The sequence below is a fragment of the Marmota monax genome, unplaced genomic scaffold, assembly GCF_021218885.2.
Source record: "Marmota monax isolate L192 unplaced genomic scaffold, Marmota_monax_Labrador192_F-V1.1 WCK01_AAM20220418_F8-fsc00001, whole genome shotgun sequence".
Classification (NCBI taxonomy): domain Eukaryota; kingdom Metazoa; phylum Chordata; class Mammalia; order Rodentia; family Sciuridae; genus Marmota; species Marmota monax.
The window spans coordinates 24,013,000-24,029,396 of record NW_026693777.1 but is presented as its reverse complement, the minus strand read 5'-3'; the positions used below and the strand labels follow the sequence as shown (position 1 = coordinate 24,029,396).

The window sequence follows — 16,397 nt, the reverse complement described above, 5'->3', positions numbered from 1 at the left end:
ACTTTAGAAGTCCTGTTGAGGAATTTTTTTTGGGGGGGAGGATTTTAATCATTAGGTGCATTTTAAAATTACATTCATTAATATATATTAAATATACACCTTATTGGGCTTCATTGTGATATTTCCATTACAGGTATATAGTGTGTATTGATGATGGGCAAAATACAAAGAACACTGGGAAGTCATTTTAAAACTAGATGAACATACATCTTAGAAAGACCAATGAGGTCATTCTGGGAAAATCAGGTTAAAGGGAAGGGGCACTGAAGAGGCTGTGGATGTGTGAGAAGGAATAATGGTGTCTTAAACTCAAGTGTTATCTATATAGGGGGCAAAAGGCCAATCGATTCAAGAATTACTTAGATGGAATATGGGTAGGCCTTGGTGATAAATTCTAGATAAAGGAGGAGTTGTCAAAGATAATTATTAGATTCCTATATATTATGATTACAACTCTGCAAATATAAGGATGTATAATAGAAGGAATGTGCACAAATAATTAGAGTTGAATTAAGGCACAAGGATTGTGAGTGATTTTTTTTTTTTTTTGGTTTCTTTTTCCATTTTTTAAAACAAATTTTTATAAGGCTGGTATTACTTCTATAATTAACAAAAACTTTAACAAATATTGAATGATTGCTGACATTTAGAATATGGCTTAACCTATCTCAAGAGAGCAGCAATTACCTTGGTACCATAATTTCTCCCTTATTTTTGAGCCTACTGTGTTTTCTAGTGATACAAATGTTTCTCTCTCTTCTCTTGGGACAAAAATCAGCAGTCTGGCATATTTTCTCATCTGGGAGTAATTCCTGTTAATTGTGCCTGTGTTTTACTTTCCCCGATTTCATTGCATTACCTCCTAATTATGTTGCTTTGTACTGTGGATGTTATTTGAGCTTTTAGAATCTCCTTTATTGGAAGAAAGTTGATATGTGCCAGTGGCCTTGGGACATAGGTGCCTTCTTGTAGGGAGTCCATGGTGAGCACTTTAACTAGGATTTACCTTAAGAGGTAAATGTTAATTAAATAGAATTAAATCTTTAGTTCTCTTGAAGCATTTTATTATGCGAGTTCAAAAATGGGTTTCCTGTTCAAGAGCAGAGATAGTCTCTTGAGAAAATTGGGTTATTAAAGTTGTGTCAAATAGTCTCTCTGGAAATGGTGAGGACCTTATGTGTTTATATTATAACTACTGGATTTTTGCAGAGCATGTTTAAATCTCTGCCTTGAATGTAATAGATACTCAAAAATACTAAGTAGGCTTATGAAACCTAAAGAATATTTAAAAGGTGCTATTGCTATAATCACATAAATCCTAAACAATTTAAAACTTTTGTTAGGCCAGTCCTCGACTGTCTGAGATTGTTACGCTGAAACACAAAGCTGTTAAGTTTAAAATAAACAAATATACGTATTTACAATATATGTAAGTATATAATGTATATTAATATGTTATTTGGCTTAAGCAGAGTTTTAGAATATTTTTACTTTATTAAACTTGTTTTTGAAAAGTAATTGTAACCATATGTTTTAAAAGATTTTTGTTCAGTGAAGTGGGCTGTTATGGTGTAGCAGAAACAGAATGAGAAAAAACTCCCAAGTCAGACAGACCTTGATCTGAACTCAACAATCTCTACTTATTAGGAAAATTGCTCTACCTTTTTAATTTCTAGTGTCTTCACTGTCTCATTAGCATTTTGTGAAGATCTTAGGTGAGGATAAAGCAACGATCTGAAATTCAACAAAGTAGAATTGGAATACCAGTTCCAAACTTTATTGTAGTTAAAACCTTGGGGCAAATTTCTTACCCTTCCCAGGCCTCAATTTTTCATCTGTAATGTGGAAAAGCTGTTATGTTTCATAAAGAGTGTTTATTTATAAATATTGTCAGGAAGTATTGTATACTGTAAAGCGTCTGGCAAATGTTAGATGCATTTATAATGTCATTTTTATGAGATATTAGAACATCAGAAAAGATTACAAGAGTTTGACATATTTTTGCCCTTTAAAAATGTTACAAAACTTGTCTACTGATGAACATATATTTCCATTGTATGATAGTTTCTCATTTTGCTTTGTGTTCATCAACCCCTAAAGTGACTTACGTTGAGTTGATTTATACACTGGAATCTCTTCTAGGGGCTTTAAAAACATTGCATTATCCTGGAGTGGTGGCACATGCCTATAATCCCAGTGACTTGGGAGGCTGAGGCAAGAGGATTGCAAATTCAAATCCAGCCTCAACAATTTAGCAAGACCTTAACTCAAAATGAAAAGGACTAGGGATGTGGGTTAGTGGTTAAACATCCCTGGGTTCCATCCCTGGTACCAAAACAAAAACGAACAACAACAACAAAAAACACTGTAGCATGATTTAATGTCCGTTTTGAATTGGAGATGGGGAGTAGTGATCCCACATCGTGGAGGAGAGTGTTTGGGTGCACCCAGGCAATGTGATTTGCCTAGCTGTGACACGTGACTGGGGGACAGATTGAAGACAGCCTTGTTTTGTGTGATTCCAAGGCCAGTGCTCTTTCTTTCCTTCACACTCTCATTTTCCTCAGTGTCTACTGATGAACATATATTTCCATTGTATGATAGTTTCTCATTTTGCTTTGTGTTCATCAACCCCTAAAGTCCAATGGTAAAAGGTCTGCAGGTTTGCCCAAGGCCCAGCTATGACACTGGGGCTGTAGTGTATCCATATTGTTGGAATAGAGTCCTCAGTGGTCCATTTTTTGATTTGTTAAGATGTCAACATTTAGAACACATTTTGGACAAATGCTACAGAAGATATGTCATCTTGATGGCACATTTTCCTGTCCTACCCACATAACAAATTTGCTCTTAGCAGAAAACACCTGAGACTCTTTTGAATCGTGTTAAAGATGGATTGCAGCCCATTTTGTAGTTCTTATTTTGATTCCATGAATTATTAATCTTCCTAAACTTTATTATTCATACTAGGTAATGCAAAATGACTTTCTCCAAAAGGCAAGATAATGACAGACTTAATTAGCTTCATGACCACTCTAGTAAGTCAATAATAAATACCTAACATTTTATAGATGACAAAGGGCAGTTAACTGACAGCTGTGAGAAGACATTTGAAATAAACCCGGTGTTCTTGACTTTTACTTATGACTGTCCTATGCACTGAGAAAAACAGTTAGAAAAGATTATCTAAGGTGATTTTCTTCTTCAGAAAATGCCAAACATCAACACACTGCAGATGAACTTGTATATAATTTTGACTTGGAATTTGGTTACCTGCGAACTACGTTATTGGAAAAATTTTCCTCTCCCTCAGATTGTGTCTCTCTTAGGAGCTTAATATCCTTTAAAGATCACACAGTTGTATAGGCATCCACTTTAGCTCCCACCAAGACAACATAGATTTTTAAGGCATACCTTCTAGAAGCTGATATTTCTTCTTAGGTCATTACACACACTCTCTCTCTCTCTCTGCAAGCAGCTGTCATCAGGTAGAAAACGGGGCCAGAAATATTTAACTGACAGCCTTTTTAAGACTGTGAGCATTATTATTCTGGACATGGTTCTCTTCTCTGTTCACTTTATATTCAGTGAGGATGATGAGAATATGGCTTAGGAATTTGATAGTTTGTCCCCTATAGAAACATAGCTCTTTAATGCTTTCTGCTTAATCATTTCCCATGTTTAAATGTTCTTAATTCAATTAAATACTGTACGAATTAAAATAGATTCTAATGACAACAAGATTTTAAAAAATGTAGCTCTAGGAATATACTGATGAATTTCCTTTCATCTTGATCAATTACTGCTCTTTCTTGGATTGCTAGTTTATCCTGAGAACTTTGATAGGTCATAAACCTTCTCAGGTTATTTGTGATAGGAGCTTGTATCTTAGACACACAAACATACACACACAACTTTGTTTTATACATCTCACAATAGTGAAGAATCATGAACTATTTTAATTCTAATAATGACCTCTTTCAGCTGTAAGTCTGTCAATATATTTTTCTAATTCAGAAGTTTATTTTTTTCTTTTTTATACATATATACATATGAAACATTATATATAAAGTATATATTTTGATAACATCAAATGCTAAATATCAACACACTTCAGAAGCCACTTTGTTTTAGAAAGTCACTTTGTAAGAAAGTTCCCAAAGAACTAGGAGACTAGATATCTATCTGTGCTGCACTGGTGTGCTCTCCCCATAAAGTTGAAGTTTATCTATGCATAAAAGTATCTCCATGGCTGCTCTGCCAGCACAGAGCCCCTTTGGCTTTAGGCTGATTTAGAATAATACAAATGGTTCCCACTCCAAATAGGTAGTTTTTCAGGATCTAGCTCTAGGTGCTTTTCCTTTTTGAGCATTTTACAATATAACAACTGGACACTTTTTCATATGTGGATTGAGATTTGGCCTTGAAATCACTCTGGGACCATTTGATATTTGTTATTCAAAACAGAATAGAACCAGTCCCTGAAAAGGCAACCTTCTTTGGAATATCTACAGCCTCTATTACAGTGCTGTTTGGCCCACTTGGTAAATTCTACGGCAGAGAAATTTATAGAGAGTTTTAGTTTTGGAACAGAAAGAAACAGGTGGAGGTCATCTAGTGAGGGAACTCTAATTTACAGATGAATAATCAATGAGGAAATCAGGGTTATTTAGCTATCAGTATTTTCATTAGTAACTTCGTCCATCCATCCAACATGTTCAGAGTCCCTGATATGGATTCTGCAGCTGTAAAGTGTAAGAATAGTCTTAACACATATGCACTCCCAGTCCATTAAAGAGTAAGCTTGACAAATATGTACCACATCAAGTGAAACTTTAGATCATAAAGGTGCATTCAAAGCAGTTGTAGATGAATTATTGACAGAGGAAATAGTAGTTGCATTTTAAGAAATGGGCAAATAATTACCATGTAGGTTAGGAGAGAGGCCTAACAGAAATCAGGAAAGAGCACAGCCACTTTGGAAGACACTGTGTGTTAGTGTGATTGGCACAGGAGACTTGATAGCAAGGAGAATAAGTAATGGTGGAGTGCTGGGTGGCAGTATCATTGGGGTCAGCCCATGCACACCTGGACATTCAGTTGGGAGAAAAGGTAGAGAGCTCTGGGGGTTTCTCAGAGAGAACCTTCTAAATCTGGGTTGCCCCAAAGCATAGTAACTTATACGACATGTTTGTGGGAAAAACAAACTTCCAAACTGTGGGCTGTGAAATGGGGTGGAACAAATGTTCTTTAGATTCTTTAGTGTTACTAAGCAGAATATTTATATGTCAACAGTTCTGAGTAGGATTTATTCAATAATCCAGCATTTTGGGGGGATACAGAGTTCAGTTCTCCTTTTACTGAAACATGGGTTCTAGGAAGATAGAGCCCTCAGGGTTACCTTATACCTGACATTGTACCCAGAAATTCATAGGCATTTAATCAATATTTGCCTATTGAATGAATCAATCATACATGAATAGCTAACAAGACATTTTTTGGGAGAATATTAGCAGTCATTATCAAATGCAGTTGCCTGAGATCAAGAGGACTGAAACTTAGGGGCTTCTAGCAGATAAAATCAATCTGAAAGAAGTTCTTGTTATAAAAGAAATGAGGTAACCAATTTCAAGTAACGAATTTAGGCTCTGTAGTCATTAATGATTTTCATCTTGATCTTTAAAAGCAATAAGGTATACATACACATATAATGCATGCACTTATGTATATGTATATATATGTTTGTATGCATGCAAAAATATGGGTATTTGCAGTATGGTCATTATAATATGTTGTTCTGTCGATATCCTGTTGCTGCTTCCTTCAGACTATGAGTCTTGTGGGATGAAGTGTATTTCTGAAGTCTTACAAGTTGTAGAGGGCTACCTTTGGGAGGTTGGAACATAGACAAAGGCAACAAGATGCCTGGGACATGTCTTCAGTAAGCTGGGTGATCCATTTGCCACCCTCAGTTTTGCAGTGATTGCATCCAAGAATAGATGTAATTTCTAGAGATTGCATAAAAATGTAAAGTCTTATTTTAAGATTTGCTTAAAGTTTTTTAATTCCAGAAAAAACATATTTCTTTTGAAAGAATAAACCTTTGTGTCACAAAGCAGAGATGCCTATTAGTCAGCTTTCTGGGTTCTGCAAGTTTGTAGATGAAACTCTTCTTGTATTTTGCAATGCCATGCCCAGTTGGCTCTTAATAAAGATTCATTTATCCTTTTCACACTGATAAGCATGGTCTATATGGGATAAACTTTTCTCAGCTCCCATGAATAGAACCCAGTACTGCTAATGGAAGATTTGTACATTTCTGTGGAGGTGAAGAGGCTTTGATACAATCCACATTTAGACTTTCACAGTTATTTTTATTTAGCTGTCTTGAGATTTCAAGGATGATGTTTCTTTATCCCCAAATGCTGTTTGACATTGCTTGTAGGTATTTGGTGATGGGTCTGAGGTTGTAACTTTAACAGGTGTAAGTATTTCTTTCCTCTGTTTCAGCTGAGAAGTTTTGAGAGTGAACTATTCACAACCATTAAGAGACCTCCAGTTTAATTTCTCATCATGCTTATTCTGTAGTTCACATTAAGTCCAGAGTACTGAGGACGGAACGAGTGGACTCTCTAGACACCAGATAGTTGGCCATGGTATTGACCATGGCATCTGAGGATTCCCAGAACTTCTTCCAGTCTTTTTCTTCCTGGATATCCCGAGTTTATGAAGCTCTCCAGCAAGCAGGGGAAACGTTATCAGCTCCTCTGGTGCATTTAAGCAAACAAGACTCTAAATTGAGTGACACATTAGACCAGGACTTAGATGATATTAAGATTCAGGAGACATTCTTTGAAGATGAAGAACAAGACAATGATTGGAGCCAAGAAGATGCAAATGACTTGTTTATTGAAGAGGATCATTTATCATGTTGTAATACTGATTTGCAGGACTCTGTCCAAATTTCAAGCCCCAGACTTAGCCAACATGCAAAGGACTCATGTTCTATAATATCTCAGTGGCCCAATCAGACCCTGAATGACCCCAAGGCCCCACATGTGCTTTCTTCTATTGCTGAGGAAGAGCATCACCTTGAAAAGCAAAGATGTGGCCTTCAACACAGCTTTGACAGCCAGCTTCCTGGCACTTTAGAAAAAGTTAATGGAAAAAAGCAAGGTAAGCTAGCCAGTATCATTTTCTCTGAATTCTTCCAAAGGACTTTTCTATTTGTTTTATTTTGGCTGGTTTTTAGTTATATTGATTTTATTTTTTTCTCTCTCTTATACCTTACCTCATTCTGGCTTCTGACTGAGAGATAAAAATCTGTAAGAACACTTTCAGTACATAAAACTTTGGAAGATCCATTTTGTGAGCTCCATATTGCAAAAACAATAGTTCTGAGCAATTGAAATGCTTAAAATGAATCCATGGATTCCATTTGAGAAGCCCCTTGTGCACATGTCATGCTTTTAAAAATATCTTTTAAAATGTTCTTTTTTTCCCCTCTGGGTTAGGAATTTCTAGATGTTACTATATTATTCAGTGTGAAATCCTGTGCAAAAAGCCATACTTGTTGCAGAATTTTTAGTTGATTACACTCCAAGAACAATTCTCACAGTGTTTCATTGAGATGTGATGTGAGATGACAGTAGATAGGAAATCTTTGAAATAGGAATAGCTTCCTTTTCTTTCAGCCTTGCACGATAAGGACACATTTAATAAATGCTGCCTATGAAGCTTCATGCTGTCAGAGCTGAGCGCCTATTGGGCCTTCAATAAATGCATAATGAATATGATAACAATCTAATTAACTCTGTGAAAGTAGCTGTCCTCAGTTCCAGCAGAAATTTCTTATGCTTCTAATACTCTAACCTGAAGTAAGGACATTCTACTGGGTTAAGGACAGATGCAATGATATGCATAGAAGGGGGTTGGGATGTGTTTATAATGTGTAGCTCACACAGATTAGTAGGTAATTAATGGCATATATAAAATCCATTATTCCTTTCTTATTGGAGGGAACAGATTTTTCAAGGATATTTACTAGTCTCTTCATCCATTTTCAGTGTTCCTCTTAGCTTTATCTTTTTAGAAAAGTATCTTGTCCAAATACAGGAAGTGTTATCGAAGGAAGCATAATTTCATATTCCTCTTATAATGCTTTTTTGATACCCTCACTCAGATTAAAGAATGAAATCCTAGAATAAACTGGTAAAAATGAGATAGTCTGATATTCTTTCTGAATCTAATAATCTAAAGTCTTGCAATGTTGAGTCTTTTTAAATTATCTGTAGCGATTCATCTAGAAGTATTTGGACAGCAGTAGAATTTCTTAGAGTTGAGTTGAATTTCTGTTCATATTTTCAAAAATTCTTGCCCAAGTTGAAAAGTATTTGAAATTAATGTGTATCTGACCCCAAAATACTTAACACTGGTTTTGTAAATTTTTTAATATAATCTAATAGCAGGAAATCAACTTGTTTATTTATCCACTTAGGAGCTATTTATTCACTATATTGTAATCCTAAAGGCAAGAACCTTGCCCTAGCTTTGTCTCTGTATTCTTAGCTGTGAGCATAGTGTTAGGTATATAGTAGGACATCAACTAAAGACTAATGATGGAATAATGACAAGGAAAGCTAACAATGCTAAAAGGAACATACTGCTGTTTTTCTTACTTTATAGTTGAGAAAAGGGACAGTTAGAGAGTTTGAAACAAGATTCACACTTAGGAAGCTGCAGAGTTTAGGCAGTCTGATTTTAGAATTTACATGTAAACACTTTCTTTTAAAAGGATAATTACATATTATAAATTCATCTTTATTGTACAGTTCTGTACAATAAGGGATATTTGGGGATCTCCAGTTTAATTTCTTTTCCAAAATTAATATCTATTATTTCTTTTTCTTGTCCAATTACTTTGAATAGGGCCTCGTTATCATGTAAAAAAGAATGGTAACTACTGTCATGTATATTTAAAAAGAACAAATAAAAAAAAGGAGTGGTAAGATGTGGTAAAATTTATATTCCTGCTTTGATATTAAACTAGGTGTAAAAGCTCTCAGTCTTTTATAACTTAGTGGTTATGTTTCTGTAGCTGTTTGTTGTATGTTGAAGTTCCCTTCTGATCTAGCTTGCTGAGAGCTTTTGATCAAAAAAGAATGTTGAATTCTGTTAAATGTTGTTTTTCATCTCTGGGGATGATCACATGATTTTTCTTATTTAATATGTTGAGATGAATTACATTGATTAATTTTCGAATGTTGAACCAGCCTAGTACAGCTTGGATAAAATCCACTTGGTCTTGGTATATTATTATTCTCATTTATTTCTGAAATTGTTTTGCTAGTGTTTTGTTTAGAACTTTTTCATCTATTTTCATTAGGGATATTGATTTTTGTAGTCTTCTTCCTATTTCTTTATCTGGTTTGGTATCTGCATAATGCTGACATATAAAATGGGTTGTTAAGTATTTACCTTTCTTATAATTCAGAAAAAAATGTTGAAAGTTATTATTTTAAAATTTTTTTTAGTTATATATGGACACAATATCTTTATTTTATTTATTTATTTATGTTTATGTGGTGCTGAGGATTGAACCCAGTGTTTTATACATGCGAGGCAAGCGTTCTACCACAGAGCTACAGCCCCAGCCTGAGAATTATTATTTTTTATGGCTTGCAAAAAAATAAAAGAATTACAGTAGACTTCTCACATGAAAATTATACAAGTTATGAAATGGTGTCTTTTGTCCACTCCTAGAATTTTTCAGTAAAGACTTTTGAGCCTGGAATTTTCTTTTTTTTTTTTTTCTGGAATTTTCTTCATGGGAAAGTTTTGAAATGCAAATTCAATTTCTTTAATAAATATAAGATTATCTGAGTTATCTGGCTTTTTTCTAAGTTAGTGCTTTTCAAGAGTTTTGTTTGTTTCCTCTATGAGCATACTACTTCTTTACTACCCTCTTTCTTTCTTTTTTTTTTTTTAGTTTAATGGGGTTTGTTTTATTTTAAGTTTTAAACATAATTACTGAATAATTAAAGATACATGGCATTCTTATATATATATTATCTGTATACATGTTGGTGATTATATATATATATTTATCTGTATACATGTTGTATTCTAGTCTATAAATTAATTTGAATAAAATTTTTTATGTGTTTTGCTTAAATTAGTTCCCTTCAAATCTGATTAGATAGAGCCAAACTTTTATCATAAACCTGTTAAGGACATACTCTGTTTTCCCTCTATTCTTTATCTTTGCCATAATGTTTGGCACACTATGACTTCATAAGTGTGCTATCCTCCATCCTCATAACCATGTTCTGTTTAGGTATTGGTTGTATGGCATTTGCAGATAAATGGATGGAATTGGAGAATATAATGCTAAGTGAAGTTAGCCAATTCCAAAAAACCAAATGCCGAATATCTTCTCTGATATAATGCGGCTGATTCATAGTGGGGGCTGGGAGGGGGAGCATGGGAGGATTAGACGAACTCTAGATAGGGCAAAGGGGAGGAAGGGGAAGGGAGGGGGCATGGGGGGACAAAAGATGGTGGAATATGATGGGTATCATTATCCTAACTATATGTATGAAGACATGAATGGTGTGAATATACTTAGTATATAACCAGAGATATGATAAATGTGCTTTATATGTGTAATATGAATTGTAATGCATTCTGCTGTCATATATAACAAATTAGAATAAAAAATAAATTAAAAAAAGAAGCATATTGTAATACAGACTGTTGTTTTAGTTTCCAACATCAGCTGGATACACAAGAGAGGCAGAGAGAGAGAGAGAGAGAGAGAGAGAGAGAGAGAGAGAGAGAGAGAGAGAAAGAGAAAATTATCTGTGCATAGCAACCTCTTGTGCATTAGACACTGTAGATCTAATAAAAGGAGTGAATAGGTTATAGCACTGGGAATCCACTATTGGCATGATGTTGAATTCCAGGTAAGCATGCTGCATCCTCAATAGACGAATTTTAGCCTATCTATTAGACATAAAACAATGCAAGTGAGGATTTCTGTAGCAAAACCGAGGCATCAGCCTCCTTGCCCCACCTCAGGGTACAGCCCCTCTCCTCTTGGTAATGCTGTCTCAAGAAATCAGAGGACACAGTATTACTGAAAAATTACTTTATGCAGTACAAAGTGCAGAGACCCCAAAGCAAACACTATCAATAAAGCATTCCAGATTATAGTTTTATGGTCCTATTTTTCTAAAGATACTTTAGTGATTCCATTGCTTCTGGCTGTTCACAACAGTCACCATCAAAGTCATTATTCATCATTTAGCATATTATATGACTTGAACCTAAATTCCATAGTTTCTTATAAATCTATTTGCTCTCTATGCCAATTCTCTTTTTATCTCTCTCTAAAACCTCTGCACCATGGCTTCATGGACTTACCTACTTCTCTTTTCTAGCACCATCACTTTTACACTCTACCCTGTCAGAGCATCCCCATATAGTCTCACCTAAACTCTCATTATCCTCTGCAAAATTTCTTCAGTAGCCTTACTACTCTCCTAATGTTTATGGTATTTATAGCGCGGTTCTCTCTTTTTTTCTTGATACTGGATTTTTGTTTGGGGATCTGTCTAGTAGAGATTGACTATCTATTTTCTAAGGAATTGGTTTTTGTTTTTATAGATTTTTCTTTTTTCTTTTTTGCCTTTTGATTTCATTCAATTGGTTACTGAGAGTAGTATGCAAGTCTTGAACTCTACAAGTGGTTTGGCTATTTCCATTTTTCATTTCTGTTAGTTTTTGCTTCTTGTAGTTTGAAGCTTTCTTATTAAATATTCACATTTTAGAAAAATATGTCTTCTTGGTGAATTGATATCTTTGTTACTTTGAGATGTACCATTTTATCTTTTACTATTTCTTGTCCTAAAGTACTTTTATGTCAGTGAGGCTGCCCTACTTTGCTTTAATCAGTGTGTTTATAGTGTGTTCTTTTCCACTATTTGACTTATACCTATTTTACATTTATGGTGGATACCATGTGTATAGCATAGAATTAAGTCTCACTTTTTAATTCAAGATGACAATCTTTCATTTTTAATTGATGTGTTTTAACTGTATGTATTGATATTATTAAATTAAAATCTGCCATCTTGCTAGATTCTTTTCCTTTTATTCCACCTCTTCTTTGTATCTTTCATCTGAATTTTTCTGCTTTCTTTTGGATTTGGGGTTTTTATAATTCAATTTTATGTCTACTTAGGCTCATTTAAGTCTGTGTAATGATCATCATAGGATTTCTTTTTTAAATTTTATTTATTTTTTATTTATAGATGACAGTGGAGTACATTACAATTCTTATTTTTGAATACAATTTTTCATATCTCTGGTTGAAGCAAAATCTATCCTGAAATAATGCACTATTTCAAACTAGTATGAAGATGTTTCAAGAGTGTGCTCTAGATTCTTCCTGTTGTAATTTGTTGCATTTATACCAGATGTTTTTCCTGTACACATTCAGCAAACATACAATACATTGATGCTGTTTTGCTTTGGGATATTTTTTTATCTCTTAGAATGATGAAAGTAAGAAAACATCTTTATATTTATCTCATTTATATAATTTGAAGCACTTTTTATTTGACTTTTCTAGCACATATATATGCCTCTACTAAATTATCTTGATTTTTAAAAAAATATATTTGTCAATTACTTTTAAACAATGCTTTGACAGTTTTTTATTTATTTTCATTTATTCAACCTGAAGCTGTCTTCATTTTAACATTTCTTATATATATATGCTTGTATTGAATTATCTCAGATTTTGTTTGAAAAAATATTTCTCATTTATTTAAAAACCATTTAGCTAAGCATAGAGTTCTGGTTTATAGTTATTTTCTTCCAGGACTTTAAGATTGCTATTATAGCTGGATGTGGTGGCACACACCTCTAATCCCAGAGGCTTGAGAGGCCGAGGTGAGAGGATCAGAGGATCACGAGTTCAAAGCCAGCCTCAGCAAAAGTGAGGCACTAAGCAATTCAGTGAGACCCCGTCTCTAAATAAAATAAAAAATAGGGCTGGGGATGTGGCTCAGTGGCTGAGTATCCCTGAGTTCAATCCCTAGTACTGCCCCCCACTCCCCAAGAAAAGATGGCTATTATACTGTTTTATGGCTTGCATAATTTTCATGTCTGCTATAATTCTTATCTTTATTTCTTTGCCTATAATATATCTTTTTTAGCAGCATATTTATGGGGTATACATATGTGTGTGTGCACAGGCTTGCATATGAGTATATGCATATGTTCTAGTATTTGTTTTTGTTTTCTAATTCTGTTGGGTATATCAATTTAGTGAAAAAGCCCTTTTGACAATTTTTGGTTATAATCTTTTAAAATATCTTTTTAAACTATAAAAACCCCAAATCCATTCTCTCTGGCTCTTCCTTCTGGTATTCCAATTCATGTGTAGGGAAAGTATGTAGTATCTCAGCCTGGAAATAGGCCAGCATTTCCTAACACTGGGCATTTAGTGTGAGTGGGTTGACTTAATGTAGTCAGAATGTGAGTTGTGTTTGGTTTTGTTGTTATTGTTATCCTGAGTGCAATACAGGTTTTAAATTCTTCTATTACGACACTGCCTTTAGAGTGGAGGCCTGTTTGCTGTAGAGTTTCGTCAAAGTGGCTCCACCTTCAGCTTTGTCCTTGCCTGTGTCTCAGAGGGGCTTTCTATTTTTAGGCTTTTACTTTTTCCCAGGAGGAGCCTACTATGACTTGTGTTTGATAGTGTGATGTGGTTGGACTTCAGATGCATTTTCTGCTGTTCTGGGGCAGCCTCAGCCTTAGGCAGGGACTGTATTCTTGTGTTTTGGGATTAGGGCCTTCTCAGTAATTCTTCCTTCTCCCATAGGTAGAGGATCTCTAAGGGTCTGGTCCTTAGGACTTCTTCCTGCCCCTTCATCTGCAGAAGTTTTCATTGTGTTCTCCTTATCCACCTTAATGTGTCTTTGCCTGTGATCTGAGGACAAAAGGATTTGTTGTCCTTTCCAAAGTGGCTTAAAGCTTTTGTTCCATAGTGGAAAAAGGAGAGAAGAATCTTAGTGGCACTTTTCTTTTTGATACATTTTTTTCCCCTTCCTCATGACTAAACCATGAGAATAGCTTCCTCCACTCCTGTCCTGCCCCCAATCTTCTTGTGAACCCCTCGTGAGTTCTGTGAAGAAGAGCGTCCAAGTAGCTTTGAATTTCCCTTGAGTGAGTTTGTTATTCCCATGGGTTATTTGACCATTAGAAATTACCTGAAAATATGAGCTTAAATTTTCTGATGAGCCTGTATGATATCAGCATCTGTCTGAGCAAGCAAGTATTTGAATCCTTCTGAAAACAGTTGTCTCTCCTTAATTTGGGGATTATTTGGTTGCTTTATGGCCTTGTAACTCCAACAGGTTAGTCATTTTACGAATGATCTAGATTTTGCTGTTGTTTAAAGAGGGGGTGCATTATTTCCAATTTTCTATATCTCAAGTGGAAGCTGGAATTTAGAACTTATGTACTTTTACACTCTTAAACTTAATTGAATTGAACATTCTTATTAAATTAGGTAGAATGTAAATTAGGACGGAAGGATAAAGGAATGAATAAGATATTGACATTCCATTAACGAGCTCTGTAATGCATAAGAGATACAAGTAGCTAGTTCTATTAAAGGGTTTGTGGAAAGTTGCAATTGGTATATGGCAACTTTTGAGATAATTTTACCCTGAGGTGCCAGGTAAAGTTCCACAGAGCAGATTCTATGGGAATGCACACTGGGAGGATGAGTCAGAATGTAATACGTGAATAGAGGGAGAAAGACATTCCAGTGGGAGGAAATGGCATGAATGCTGACATGTGGACTAGGGATGTGCCCTGAAGCTGGAGCTCAGGCTGCAGTTGAAAAGGTGTTTGTTTTCTGTGTTAGAGTTTAGCTTTTATCCTATAAGCAGCCGAGAATCTCAAAAAAGTCTTTTAATGAAGAGTGATACCAAAAGGCTGTGCTTTAGAAGAACAACTCTAGCATCAGTTTGGAGACTAAATTTAAGGGAAGAATATAGGATTGGGAGTTAATATCATAGCTTGTAAGAAGAAACCGGTTTAGAACAATATGAACCTAATGAAGAACAATACATGTCATGATTTTGTCGTTGCTCCACCAAAACAGCATCTCAGAAAAAATACTTTGACATGACTCTAGCATGCAATAGCATATCATCTTGTTACTGCTAGGTGGGGGTAGGTCCAGGTTCCCTTTTAGCTGGCTTGACTCTTGAAGGGTGTGTTTCTTATTAAAAGAGGGTTAGTTTTATACCCTCATGTGGTTTCCACTGACTCTGAGGTGGGTGCAACCTAATAAAAGTCTCAGGTCTCCACTAGACCTCCCCAGACACCACCTAGGTTGGGATGGAGGGGTGACTCATTACTTCCAGGTGGGGTTGGAAGACTCAGATCCCAGCTTGGTCTCTGCTAACACTCCTGGGAGGGAGGATGCTTATTATTGACCATGAGGATAGAAATTCTGGTTCCTACTTGGCCTTCTTCTGTATCCCCAGGGAGGGTCCTGGGGACCTCATTACAAATGTACAAGGGTGGATGCTTAGGCCCCCTTTGTGATTTCTGTGGTTGTGGGTGAGGGGCCATAGTTTTCTGTGGTCTTTGGCTAGACTAGAGCAGTTGCTGTATAAAAATGTTCTGCCTTGACAGACTGTACCTTTACTGGTTCTTTGGAGGAGAAGAACAAGCTTTTCTTGAGGCTTTTTTTGTTTGTAGCTACAGGAATTTGGGGGCTGCCAGCTGCAAGTCTGGGCTACATGAGGTAAAGAATCCAGGGAACTGACCACCGTCTTGTTCTTCAAGCATCAAGGTGCTAGCCAGTCTACCTTTCTCTCTGCACCTTTCTATCTTCTTTCCTTCATTTTATGTATGATGTTAGAGTTTTTGGTGCTTATGGAGTGGAATAAGGAAATGTTATGTTTACTTTATCTTCCTAGAAATGAGAGTCTTCACATTAGTTCTTAACAATATCATGACTCTAAATCCCACCCACCTCTTCTTTCAATTTCACAGAGACAATAAATGCAATAGAAAACAGTGAAGATAGCATGCATGTGAGGGAGATGTGGGGAGGGACATTTTTCGAGGCATTGTGTTATTGCCTGCCTTTATCAAATATGCACTGGCCACCTGCTGCACCTGACCACTGTGGGAACTGACAAGTATACATGAGAAAAGCCATAGGCCTCTCCCTCTGACTATTCAAAAACTTACATCATTTGTTTAATCTGTTCCAGAGGAAGCAACAATGTTTTTAATGCCCTGGCTCTTTGGTGGCAGTGGGAATTGGGATTGCAGCAAAGGCTTAGAATGAGACCGTCTCATTG

The 16,397-nt window shown here is 35.6% G+C and overlaps 1 protein-coding gene across 3 annotated transcripts in view; it reads left to right on the top strand.

The window, feature by feature from the left end:
• Positions 1 to 16,397, top strand: part of Syt16 (synaptotagmin 16) — a 256,940-nt gene that overhangs the window by 139,609 nt on the left and 100,934 nt on the right. Inside the window, exon 2 of one of the 3 annotated variants that reach the window (XM_046461719.2) lies at positions 6,511 to 7,176. The exons of the other annotated variants lie outside the window; for them this stretch is intronic. Coding sequence (XP_046317675.2) covers positions 6,654 to 7,176 — 523 coding nt within the window. The 5' untranslated portion in view covers positions 6,511 to 6,653. The remainder of the gene's footprint in view (positions 1 to 6,510; positions 7,177 to 16,397) is intronic. 3 annotated transcript variants of the gene reach the window in all.